General features: G+C 42.1%; 1 protein-coding gene across 1 annotated transcript in view; it reads right to left on the reverse strand.

Moving 5' to 3' along the window:
• The window catches only part of CTNNBL1 (catenin beta like 1), a 62,766-nt gene that overhangs the window by 9,939 nt on the left and 39,799 nt on the right, over window positions 1-13,028 (reverse strand). Inside the window, exons 12-13 of the mRNA XM_067307667.1 lie at window positions 6,604-6,701; window positions 5,417-5,497 (exon numbers count right to left, since the gene is read on the reverse strand). Coding sequence (XP_067163768.1) covers window positions 5,417-5,497; window positions 6,604-6,701 — 179 coding nt within the window. The remainder of the gene's footprint in view (window positions 1-5,416; window positions 5,498-6,603; window positions 6,702-13,028) is intronic.

Genomic DNA, 13,028 nt, shown 5'->3' on the forward strand with positions numbered 1-13,028 from the left:
CTTTAATTATGCAGTCCCATGAATGCCTAACCTATCCCATGTCTCCCAGTGCATTACAAATTGCCTTGTTTACACTGAACTTTCAAGATGACACCAGGAATCTGTTCCAGTAATTTATCTTTTCCCCTAGCAGAAAGTGTTTTAGAAGATTCTAAAAAGCATTAAGCCGGGCTCTGGCAAATCCATGGAGGTTTTGAAAAAAGTGCCTGAAGTCTGATAAAGTAATATCAAAGAAGGTTATTGTGTCATTTAATCTGCATGTTAGTGCTTGAAAAATATGGATCACTACGGAGACTCAGTATTTTTTTTATGCATTCTGGCATCTCAGTGTAATTGGACAATGATTTCCCCAGAAGCCCTGTTCACATGCAGAGACTGGAGACCACATGATCTAATCAGCACACTGACCACCATACTTCTTGAAACACAGAAAGGTTAGGATTGAGCCCTTGTCAAGTCACAGGCTCTACTCCAACCCGGAGAGCAGGGATGCACAGGTCATGCCAAGGTGACCAAGAAGCTCTCGGGAGCCACACTCCGAGCTGTCTGCTGTGAGAAGGGCTTTGTTCATTTCTGCCTTACAAGCAGAAACATAGTTGAGCATCTGTAAACTGAGCAGCCAATCTGCAAGAGCTGAAAAACTCATTGTGATTGCTACAAAGCATACCATCTCTACTGAATCAGGAGAAACAGAGCAGCAGCTCCTGCAAAAGCATGAGCTCAACATCAGCAGCAAGAAACCGGAGCCGTGATATGGCAGTCATGACATCTAAAAAGACCCACCAATCTTAGTTCAAAGCTTACCTCAGCTTCTCGGCTTTTTCCTGAAAAAGCTCACAGTACAGATAGTATGAATGCAGCCACACTACAAAATCTGCATACCTTCCAGTGAAGAGAGCTATATTCTTTACACTTTACATTAACCCACCCCCTCCCACCTATATTAGCTCCTGTCCTCAATTCAATTCCAGGCAATTCAGTCTTTTTAAACTGAACTCAAATGCTAGGTTAATACAAATTACTATTTAAGTTATCCAAATCTGTGGACATTGCCTTCATGCTAGGAGTCCCATCCCTCTCTTTCAAGGATAGAACAACTTAACTGTAGCACAATTAGCATGTAATTTGTAAGTCATTATAGTGCAAAGTATCTGGTGAGAATATTTTATTGAATAAACCTGCTGAGCATAATTTTCTGCAAAACTATAAAAATATTAAACCATCTCCTGACTTTTCCTGCCCTTTTTAGAATCACTAAGGCTGTTGCTACTGCCTATAATTATGTCTCATTTTAGACAGAGTTAAAAGCCATAGGGCTTTGTATCTTCTACAGAACAGATTAAAGAATTTGAGAGAGGACAAGATATTTTCTTCATAAGCAAAGGCTTTGATATTTTCTAGGTTTCATTAACTAAAAACTCTGAGAAAAATTATAAGACAGGCATCAGGTGTTGGAAACAAACACTCACATGGACTCCACTCCAGGGTTTCACATGGCAATTAGGATAATCGCTAAGTTATCACCTCTGACCACTTCTGAATAGATTCCACAGAAGTAAACAACTAGATAACACTAAGATGAAGGGAAGTTCCCTCCTGGGCCACATCCTGCCTCACTGTCCAGATTCAGAGTTTAGCTTCATAGTAATCTTTCTTCAGTAGCGCATCTGGCTTAAGAAATTCCTCCCCTCCCTTCAACTGTCAGCTATTCATTCCCACATCTTCACTGCAACAATCTGAAGGGCTGGGCTATAAACCAGATCACTAAAATAAGCCAAGTTAAAAGAAAGAAAAAGGAATGGAGGGAGAGAAGGCAAGAGCAGGAGCTTATTGTGCCAGCTGCACTACTAAACATAAAACGTCACGTATGATATCTTCAGTCATTCCCTGCATAATCAGGTTTTCACTTCTTGTAATGCAAGATGTACACCAGGATACTCTGTCCATCAGCCTTGAATCTCTCTCTCTTATAAGCTGAACCCATAAAATCTAAACAGGTATCATTTTCTTTGGGTCAGGAAGAAAGGAGAGGATCTGTATTGCAGATTTTTTTTGGTACTGTGTCCTCTACTGCAAGAGGAAGGTCAAAAGTCCCCAAGTGACAAAGCACAGTTTTTATAGGATCAAGTGTTCATGTCATCCATTTCAATGATTCATGTGCAAAAACTATGAACATTAAAGTGTCCCATAAATCCTGTCAAAGACAGACAATTCCCTGATCTGAAGGACAGAATCATGGTTTTTGCCTACTTCTGCATGAGAAAACCACTTGAACCATTTCAGACCTCAGCACGCTTTTTTCCATTGACCATTTTGGGAAGCCACAAAACAAAGCAATCAATACTCCAAAAACATTCCAAGCTAGGAAAGGAGCCTCAACACCACACTTCATGCACATTGTGTCCAGTACTCTTATCTCCCCTCAGGATGTGGAGAAAAAGGCGATTTATTTTTGGAAAGCAGAAATAATACCTCTGAAATGCAGTGATCTACCTCTGGGCCTCCCTTGAGAGATGCACTCTGGTAAATGGAAGGTAGCTAAGTTCCTGAGCAATTTCCTCTACACTTGATCCAGAGGGTCATAAAGGCAATACCTTCTTCGAGACTGAAGGACAATTTTATGCCTATATGGAAGTTCCTCCACCTAAGGAGAGAATCAGCATTCTCAGGAAGCAATATTTTACGTCAAGATTTGTTGGTAAACCTATAGGCCCATTCCTGCTGCACTGAATTATCTTAGGAAGGAAGAGAGTTCTCGGGCAATATCCAGACAGACCTTCAAAGAAGTAGCTTGTTGACCTGCTGTTCACTAGGTCATAGCCCTGCCAGTACACACAGAACAAGAAAAAATATATATATATTGCTGCTGTAGGCTTCCCTATCACTGGAGACCCTTGCATCAGATAGCGTACAAAACGTTTGTGATGGCGCACTCCCTGCTTAAAAGACCTTACAAAGCAACTATAATAATAATAAGTTTTTTAAGACAACTCATGGCATGAGATGCTGAAACAGAAGAGGATTTTAGTTCTGCTGGGAATCACTTCATCTGGGGAGAAAAGCGGAGCTGTGGAGGATGCGGTGAATGTACTAGACATAATTCAAGTCTATGGCACTTGCCTGGACCTGTCACTAGAACAAACACACCACACATACTTTAGTATATTTAATCTCAGTTTCTCTGCAAAAGAAGAAAGCATCTGTATCCTCCTTTTACAGTTGAGAGATAAAGCAAAAAGTAGTAGCTTAGTGACATGCTTAGTATCATCAGGGGAGTTTAGAGATGATCAGGATTGGAACTGGACTAGTGCTCCAAATTTCTAGTCTTCCAGTCTCTAATGATAGACTCTGAACAGCTCTGCTTTGGAGAGAAAAAAAAAAAAAAAGAACACACACACACACACACACACACACACACACACAAAAAAACAGATGTCCTCCACATGCAAAGTACAAACCTGCTTCTCAGGGGTGACATGCAGCATGAGATAATCCGTGTAAAATGCTTTAAGATTCTCTGTTGAAATACACTGTAGAAGGCTAAATCCTATTATTAGCACCAGTAAGAGAAGAATTGGGAGATCCATTTATCTTAGCCGTTCTAGCCTACAGAGCCCTTCAGTGGGGCAAAAGCACAACAGCCTTCTGAGTGCGAGAGGAAAATCCGAGTTCTTCCAGTTTCACATTTTGCCATGTTCCAGGAAACACGGCAAGCCACAGCACAAGCAGAACTAAGCACAGTTCTGCCATGGTGGGACAACTTCTCTAAGGACACAATAGCCCCCAAAGTCTCTCTTAGGAGACAGCCAAGCCTAAAGCAGCTCAACTTGTCCATGTGAGAGGTCGGAATCTGAGAGGCACTATACAACCTTACAGAGTCAAATTAGCCTCGTGGTCCTACTGTGCACACAAGGAAGTTCCTGTTCAGTTTAATCTATGAAAATAGATGCTTGAAAATCCATGAAATAATATCAACCCATTTTCTACATAAATTTATATACTAAATATATACTAATTAAAGGGCTTCTAAATAAGCCTTTTCAGACTCAAATTCCCTTCACTCCCCCTGCTTTGAGCTTGCTGTTTGCTACAGGTGTTAACATTTGCAGAATGCTTCAGGATGTTTTTGGATCAAAGGTACTACACACATGAGCTCTGCATATTGTATTTAAGGGCTCCATATAGCAGCTGCCTATACACTGCAAGAGTTTAGCCAGAAGCATTAGCTCTGCTTTCCGAGTTCTAAAACACACACATCAACACTGAAATGTAAAAAATAAATAATTTCTTGCTCTGTTCTAAGAAGGATGAATAGAAAGTGGAGGGATAACAGGAAAGGATAAAGGCTGTTTGCTTCCAGCCACCATTCATTTGTGAAGCTGCAGCTGTCCATATGGAGCCTGAATGCTGGCAGCAAAAGCAACTCCATTCATCACTCACCCCTGTGCCTTTTTGAGCAGCAACAATGCTGCTGAGCTCTAATGCCCTCTGAATGTTTGCCGGTGCCCAGTGAAACAGCCTTGGCATTGCAGAGACAGCTGTTTGTCAGAGGCTGGGGGGAGCGGGAGCCTGCGGCCCACCGCGCTCGCCTGCGTACCGGAGAGTGCCCGCAGCGATTGCTCTCCGTCACTGCTAATCACTTTCACACCCTCCTCAGCGCTGACACAGATAATCTCATAGGCAGCAGGCCAAACTCACTAACAGCTCTGCAAGCTGCTTCCTGACTCCAGCAGCTCATTCTCTTTCAAAAAGTCTGTTCCAGCTTCAGTTCCAAGAAAGTACTATGTGGTACCAAAGCTCATGTCATTCAAAACGATTCACTGCTGGTGTGCAGAGAGCACACTAGACTTTGGCTACAGCCCCATCTAACTAATCAAAATAGAAGCCTTCCCTCAGCTGATCAGAAGTCTAAAGACCAGGGTAGGAGGCCTTGAACATTATCATGTAATTGTCTCACTGCATTTCACTTACTCCCCATCTGCCAAACCAAGTCAGATTTCAGCCAAGTAAAAGCAAAGGCAGATTGCAGCATAGATCTAGGCCCTCCTAGTGAAATCCACTCTAAGAAATGACCCAGGAGAACTTGCTGTAAAGTACCTCAGTCTTATCTGAGGTAACCAGAAGTTGGAGAGTGGGGCAACAGGAATTAAGAGATAACAGTCAGCACAGGTATGAAGGCCTGGCTCAGAAGAATGATCTGGCTGCGCCAGAAGTTCTGTACAGACGACATTTGGGTATCACTCCATTGTTGAGATTACATTCAGCTGTTTGCAAGAAGCCATGCAGAAAGGAGCCAAGTCAAATAAGCTAAATTAAAAGAAATCCTTCAGTCACTGCAAGAGAGTTAAGAACTGAAAGGAGAATGAGGTATCACAGACATGAGCTAGCAACATGCATAGAACAAAGTAATACATACATGTTTCTCTCCTTCAATCTTCTTATCAGCTGCCTGCATTGCATCCAGGTACTTAAAATACAGTTCCATCAGCCGATCAACCTGCAAGCGCAGAAGAGATAGACCTAAGCAAGATAAAAGAACAATGCAATCATCCTTAATCCTTCATGCTATGTTGTTTTCCTCCCAGCTGCAGTCTTCACAAAATAACAGGCAATTCTGTCACTCACAAGAACGAGCACGTTACAGGAGGATGGGGCAAGTGTTGGACAGAGGAGCACGCTGAGTCTGCAGGCATCTGGATGGAATCCCATATCACAATATGGTCTTATCAACTCCAGCTAAACAGAAACAAATAGACACATGTCCGTAGCTTGCTTGCTCTCCTGTTTTGTGGTTCTCCAATTCTTCTGGTTTCTTAAACGGACCTTTCTGCCTATGCTGTATATGACCAAGCATCTGTTAAATGTATCAGATGTGTTATGGCTCTCCTGAGCTTCACTGTACTGGACTAAGCAACTGAAAACCTTTCTAGTAGTGGAAAATTTTCTGCAACTGAACACCTTTAAAAACGCACTGAGGAGGAATACAGAGGAAGGGATATTATCTTAGTGGTAGAATTTACAAATCCCATGGGAATTACTGGTTTGTAAGAACTGCTGTTTGCTGTGTTGCAGCTGTTTGATCTATCAACCACCACGTAAATATTTTGGGAAGAATTTCCTAAACACCGCTAGTATGGTGCATTCTAGGAGAGGAATGGGGAATGTTAAGTGTATACTAAAGCAATCCCTAAGCTTTCTGCAAGAGAGCTTCACTAGAAAAAACTGGCACCTTTCCGTACTTCCCTGGTCCCACAGAGCTAGCGCAATGTAATACCACACGTGTTATGTGCTCAGGCTTCAAGAGAGACACACAACCAGGACTGGGAAACATGACTATCACATGCAAGAGCACCAAGAAACAAAAGCATCTATGACCCAGGAGGCCAAGCACTAAAGGCATTTCCAGTTCTCCTGTTTGTTGACAACAACATGAATGAGAAGGAGGGAATGAGAAGGAGGGCATGTGTGCATGCAATTCTTTATAGGCAGATATAACAACTGTTTTTAGTAATTTAGGAAGTGTACATAGGCATCCTGCCATTATCAAGCATCTTCCCCAGTCTGTTAGCCCTGAGAGTGCAAACAAATATTCAGCACACTCACCTTCTCACTGTCATTCTCTGTGAATTTATTCAGCAACCGTGTCCTTTGCTGCCCTCTCAGGTTTCGCAGAAGGGAGGCCAGGATGGAACAGACATGTTCTGGAGGTACATAATGAAAATTGCATGCTGAGATCAGAAATAGGGGCTTATTTTCTTTGTAACATGCCATTAAACTTACTACTAACACTCCAGTATGCAACTGTTTGTAAGCGGAAGCCTGGTTCTTACCAATCACGTTAGGGATAGAAGACAGAACAGAGAGTTAAGTAGTAAGCTGTCTTTACAGACAACACACAGACAGCTCCTCTCCCATCACAACCAAACTAGAAAGGTCTCTTCTGGATTCCACTGTAATACACTTGCTACACTGATCCTGTTTGGGCATAAGCCTGATTTAACAACAGCGATCCTGAGAAAAGCAACTTAAATAAAGCACAAATTCTACTTCAGTTCAGCTCCCCAGGCTGACATACCTGCCTAGCAGCACACATTCTGTTTTGGCATTCGCCATCACAGCTAAAGGCACAGCACTTTGTTTCCTCCCTTGTGGCTAAAAGGAACACTGGCCCCAAACCAGGGTTCATTTGGAAGCTGATACTGTCATTCAAATCACCCTTGGGTCACCAAGCAGGAAACAGCTATTAAAATAGAAAAGCTTGAGAAAGGAATAACTGTGCCAGTGTACAGTTCCTGCAGAGACTTAATTGCTATTAGCTAGACAAAAATCCTCAAACAAAGCACTCTTATTTACAGAAAATCTGGTGAATTGAATATGAATATGCCACAATAAACAAGAAACGATCAAATAAATCTGTTATACAGTCTTCCAGATTCCACCTAGGGGGGTCATATTTTACAGCACAAACCTTGGAGCCAAGCAGAGTCAACTTTGCAAGCACACGTACAAGATAACATCTGTGTTTATGTCCAACCAAAATTTCACTTTGAATGGTGACTGAACCAAGTGCTTCAAATCTATAACAATGTTTGTCTCCTCCTGAACAGCAGGACAGAGCTCTAAGTAGTTCTTTTCTTACGAATGCAGATGTCCCTCAATAGAGAGGCTATCAAAGGGTGTACCTGAAGGGCCACCCAGCACTGCTTCTTTAATGCCTTGCAAGATTCTTTCAGAAGATCCTCTCGAACAAACATCACAGCAGAATCTCTCCTAGACTGTTACTAACAAAATATGGTACGCTCCCTTATCAAAGGCCAGTTTCTGCAAAGCAGTGAACACATTCAAGGAGTTCAGGCAAAAGAGCATTTCATAACTCTGTACTGAGCTCTTCGCTTTAGAAAGCAAGGAAGCAAAATGCCCTGTTCCAAAACTTTATGCTTATAGGATGTATTATGCTTCTTTAAAAACTAGTATTCAGCTTTACCAGACTTCAGGGAAGTAGAAAAAGTGCTTTTGTGTCCTTGTTTCTTCAGAAGGATCCACCAGTTTTATATGCAATTTATATAAAAGGCATGTATAAAATCATACTGGTTTTGAAACATATTTCCAACCAAGCCCTCAAGTTGCAACTGTCACAAGCTCTGGCTCTTTTTCATTTTGCCAGTGAACAATGTCTTGGACAGAGAAGAAAAAGAAAGAAAAAAAAGAAAAAACAAAAGAAAAAAAAGGCAAAGGGAACCCACCCAGGAACTGATTCACTTCTGGAAACAAGGCTGAGTTCACAGAAGGAACCCATAGAAGATAAAGGTGTCTTGTTTTCCTCCGTGAAAAGAAAGTATTGTGGGACATACACAGCACTCATTTGCACTCCTTACATCACTCTTACAAGGGCACAGGATATGCAGAGATGTAAATCATTTGCAAAACATATGCCAACATCAGAAATGATGCAGGGTATCAAAGAGTACATGATTTTAATATAGGGAAATAAAACCGAGCACAAAGGCACAGAGCAAATGACAGAGGCACCAGTTTCTCTCCCCTGCCAAATCATTTGGTATTGCTTTCTGCCTACAAGTCTGCATTAAGTACAGACCTCATGTTTCAGATATTTCAATATATTCAAAACTGTAACTGCTCCAAGATGTCTTCACTTTAATCTTGTCGATTAAGACTGATGAAAAATAGCGGCTACAAAAATTTCCTCACCTAAGGTGGGGGTAGGGAGGAAGGGGTGCCAAGGTTTGTTATTTTCAGAGAGGAAAAATATGATATACAGAGGAGAGGGATCATCATCTTATTGCCATTAAACCATTTCAACGTGCATTTCCACAGCGCTGCTTAGCCTGGAGCCACGAGAAGCCTTGATCAATCGCACTAGCATACAAAGAACAAGCGGCATCTACCTGTTTGCACGGAGCGTTTGCATTACCTGCCAGCTTAAGCTTTCCTTCAAAGGCTAAAGTGCCGCTTGCCCAAGTTGTGGGTCTGCCCATAGATTATCTGCATACTAGGGAAGGGCAGCAAACAGAAGAGGATATATACACGTACGCGCACACACCATTTCATTAGCTACTTATAAATGTAGCTTCCTTAGAAACAGATTTCTGCCTGAGGTGGTGTCAATTTTTCATGTACCAAAGAGATTGGGAGAGCTGCTGGCAGGAAGAGCAGAGGAGATAACAGGTTTATCTGGTGGCCAGCACCATTCAGCTGCTCTGTCATTTCGACAGGATAACATGGAGGTGAAGGATGGCTCTGGATATGTCAGTGCAGGCTCTTGCTGCAGAGAAACAGTTATTCCACAAGAACTATATCAAATTAGATGTCTACATTAAAAACAAAACAAAAAACTGCAAAAGCCTCCAAAGTCCTTGCAAGATTCTATTTTCTTAAGGTGAAAAAGTATGAAAAAAAGGTTTTGTTTTTTTTTTTTGGGGGGGGGGGGTTTGTGGGTTGTCGTCCCCCCCCCCCCCAATACATCCTAACAGATGTTGTTCTGCTTTAGAAGGAAATCAGCAGTTCCAGTCTACTAGGGTTCACCTACTCTGCCTGGAGTAAAAAGGAAAAATCAGGGTATTGGTCAGAGACTGCTCCATGCAGCTATTACGGTCTCTCCTAATATGCAATGACCCATTCTCCCATTTTGACGAGCTTCTCATTCCCTTCTTTTCCTTTAAGGACTTGTCACAGGTATTTGAGCAGCACAGTTACTCTGGGAACAGAAAAAGTCTTTTTAACCTACCACCACACTGAGCATTGGCTCCTGACCTTCAGGTCCCTTTTCTAGTAGTACCCAGGGAGGTGGGACCACGAGCTGGGAAACACAAACAGATCTGGTGACAGAGTGAAAACAACGGAATTATTTTCATAGGGGTTTTTTAGCCCAGAAAGGAACATTGTGCCCATCAGGTCCAACCTCTTTTATACCATAGGCACAACTGCACAAAGCATTTCACAAAGCAACTCCTGCATCAAGGCTACAGTTTCCAGATAAACCCATATTTACCTTTTAAAGAAACACCTTGCCTAGAGTTAGTTTAAATTATATTTCACCCTTGACAGCTACTCTAATAGCTGGTTCTACTGATTGTTTAAAATTCGCATTTTATTTCCTGGTTGAATTTCTTTGGCTTCAACTCCCAGTCAACTGGCTGGTTTTGCCTCTGTTCACTAGATTAAAGGGATCTCCAATATCAAGCATCTGTTCCCTACAAGGGTATTCATACAAGTCATTCAAGTTCTATATTAATCACTTCTCTGACAAAAAAAAGCGAATGCCTCCAATTATAAAATATATACTCCAGACAAAAACTGATCTTGTTACTCCTCTATATTTCATTCCTTCCCCCCCCCAACTTTTGTTTAGGGGGAAGTGTTGACACTGTATTTTAGTAGTAGTATTCTCACCAATGGTGTATATCCTCATTATTTTTTTCAATGTTCCTTCACAAGAGAACACATTTTAGCCATCATTTTTGCTTTGGTGCTCACAGGCAGATGGTTATATATGTTTATCAATAAAAATCCTTAAAACTACTGAGAAGCCTAAAGAAAGGTATGTATCTTAAGAACGCTTGAGGTTATTCTTTATACACATCACTTCAGGAAATACATAATTGCCTGGCCCAAATGTTTGAAAATTATTTTACAGAAATGTTTCTGAACTAAACTTTTTCCTTGATCAGCTTCTTAAAATGTACTAGTGGGGTTCATATCCACCCCTCCAGTCACAATTACACTGTAATGCAATTCATGGCCAAACAAACACCAACATCTATGTGGCAAAACCACAAGAACATTAGCCAAAAATCAAGCCAAATCTTGGGGTAAGAGAAGTACTACAGAGTAAGTGTCTGAATCCACTGTTTGATGGGTTAAAGTATCTACATAACCAGTAAGCAGCAAGAGGCGCTAGCCTGGGAACACGCACTTTTCTGCAGACGTGGGGATCTTGCCATTTTCCAGTGGACTGCGCTAATATACATCTCATATATGCAAAATTAAAAACAAAAGAGCATAACCCCTGTATTCGCTCTCAGTGGGATCTTTGGAAAAGGATTAGCAACCGTTGCTATTCTGAATCCCTCAAAGTAAAATCTGCCGCTGCTCAGCTTTGTTCTCAGGCCACATTTTAGCATTCCTCCAGTTGCAGACGACCCTCAGGAACCCCTCGGGCAGCCTGACCAACTCGGACTGCACCGGGAACTTCTGCCCGGAAAGGGTTGCTGCCGGGGAGGGAAGCGGACAAGGCTGCAGGCAAAGGTTGCTGCCTATCCCCAGGTTCTACCACTGACTGACCGAGAGAGTGTGAGTGTGAGTGTGTGTGTGTGTGTGTGTGTGTGTGTGTGTGCGCGCGTATTTCTTTTGGAAAAAAATAAAATAAAAAAGAAACTCAGAGTCAGACACAGCATCAACAAAGGTTCCTTTACTAAGAAGAAAGTTATCAGCTGGCAGCTGAGAATAACTTTTTTCAGTATAAACACCCCAGGAGCTCGCAAATTCACGTATACATGAAGACAAAAACTTCTCTTTCTTATTACTGAATAACACTGTTTTCTTTCCTATCCAGCAAGTACCTGTAACTCGAGGTGCCGTCGGGCCCTGCCCATTTCAGCGCGATACGCAAGGCGAACTGCGTCGTTTGTTCTAGGCAGGTCATGCTGCATATGCTCCATCTGCATCAATAGTTCTCCTTAGACTAGTATTGGCTTGGACTCTCCAGAGCCTTTTCCACTCCAGACAGACACGCAAGACTTTAGAATGCAAGCAGTGTTTAAAATACCCTAATTACATCGATCTTGACTTCAGCTGTGGTGTGTTGGAATACAGATTAATCTATTCCATGGCTGGCACTGGCAGCTGCAACAGCAGGAGGTCCTGTCAAATCAAGCCGCAACATTACACTCCTCTGCCTTTATTATCTCCCCCCTTTTTTTTTTTTTAACGTTTCATTATAACGGACATCTGCCTAGCAGGGGAGGAAGCTCTCCCAGGCAGAGCCGAGCACAAGCACACTCCACTGGAATACTGACGCAGATAAAAGCGAGCATCCTCCTGGAGAAAGGCAGGAAGGTGCGCGCTTCTGGGAACCAGAGAGGTGACAGCAGCCATTGGTGGAAGAGAAAGATATTCTGATGAACTCACTAAAACAAATTTAAAAGCCTTCTGCCTTGTAAAGAACTCTTAAGATAAGTTGTGGTTTCTAATCAGGAGCAGGAAAGTGCAAGAAAAAAAAAAAGCCACTTCTTTCAGAAACTTTTACCCTTCATGGATTCGTGCACAAAACTCTGGGGCTTCAAGCCTGTTTGCCACCAAAAACTGCAGGAAGAACTAGCACATCCTAAGGACAGGCCGCTTGCACTAACTGCTCTTACAGGAGAAATCCTGCAGCTAGATTTAAACATGTTTGCTGACACATTAGAAGCAGTGTGACCACTGCAAAGAACGCCACATGTCTGATTTAGTCCTGCTCAGATCAGCGTGCTTGTGCCAGGATCAGCCAGATTATCTCCTCTCCGCACTGCGACTGCCAGCGTAGAGAGACCTCGGTTTGCTATTAACTAGAACAGCATTAGATCTTAACTTTCAGTTCAGTGATCCATTCCATCTTTGACCGTCTGAATGCGATTGAGCAATGAGTTATCACGCATTAGCTGCAATGATTTCCTAACATAAAAAGTATACTTATAACCTGAAAAAGACTTAAGGGATATTTACTACGTACTGTGCGAGTTCTCCGGCACGTGTCCCTCCCTCCACTCAGTATTCACTGAGGGTCATTTTTCTTTTTAATGAACACGTAATCATGAGTTGCTTTTCCTCTTCTCTCAGTTGTTTCGGTGTTCTCTACCATACTATTTGCTTTGTTAGAAGACAACAATCCATGAGCAAAGATTCTGTGATTTTAGTCTCCGAAACATAAAGCAGTTAACAAAATAGCATCTGCTACAGGATGTTACTTCCATGTTGACAGTCTTTTACTCCATCTCCAGATTTTAGCATAACAAGAATAATAACAACAACAA

The sequence above is a fragment of the Apteryx mantelli genome, chromosome 18 (assembly GCF_036417845.1).
Source record: "Apteryx mantelli isolate bAptMan1 chromosome 18, bAptMan1.hap1, whole genome shotgun sequence".
Taxonomy (NCBI): domain Eukaryota; kingdom Metazoa; phylum Chordata; class Aves; order Apterygiformes; family Apterygidae; genus Apteryx; species Apteryx mantelli.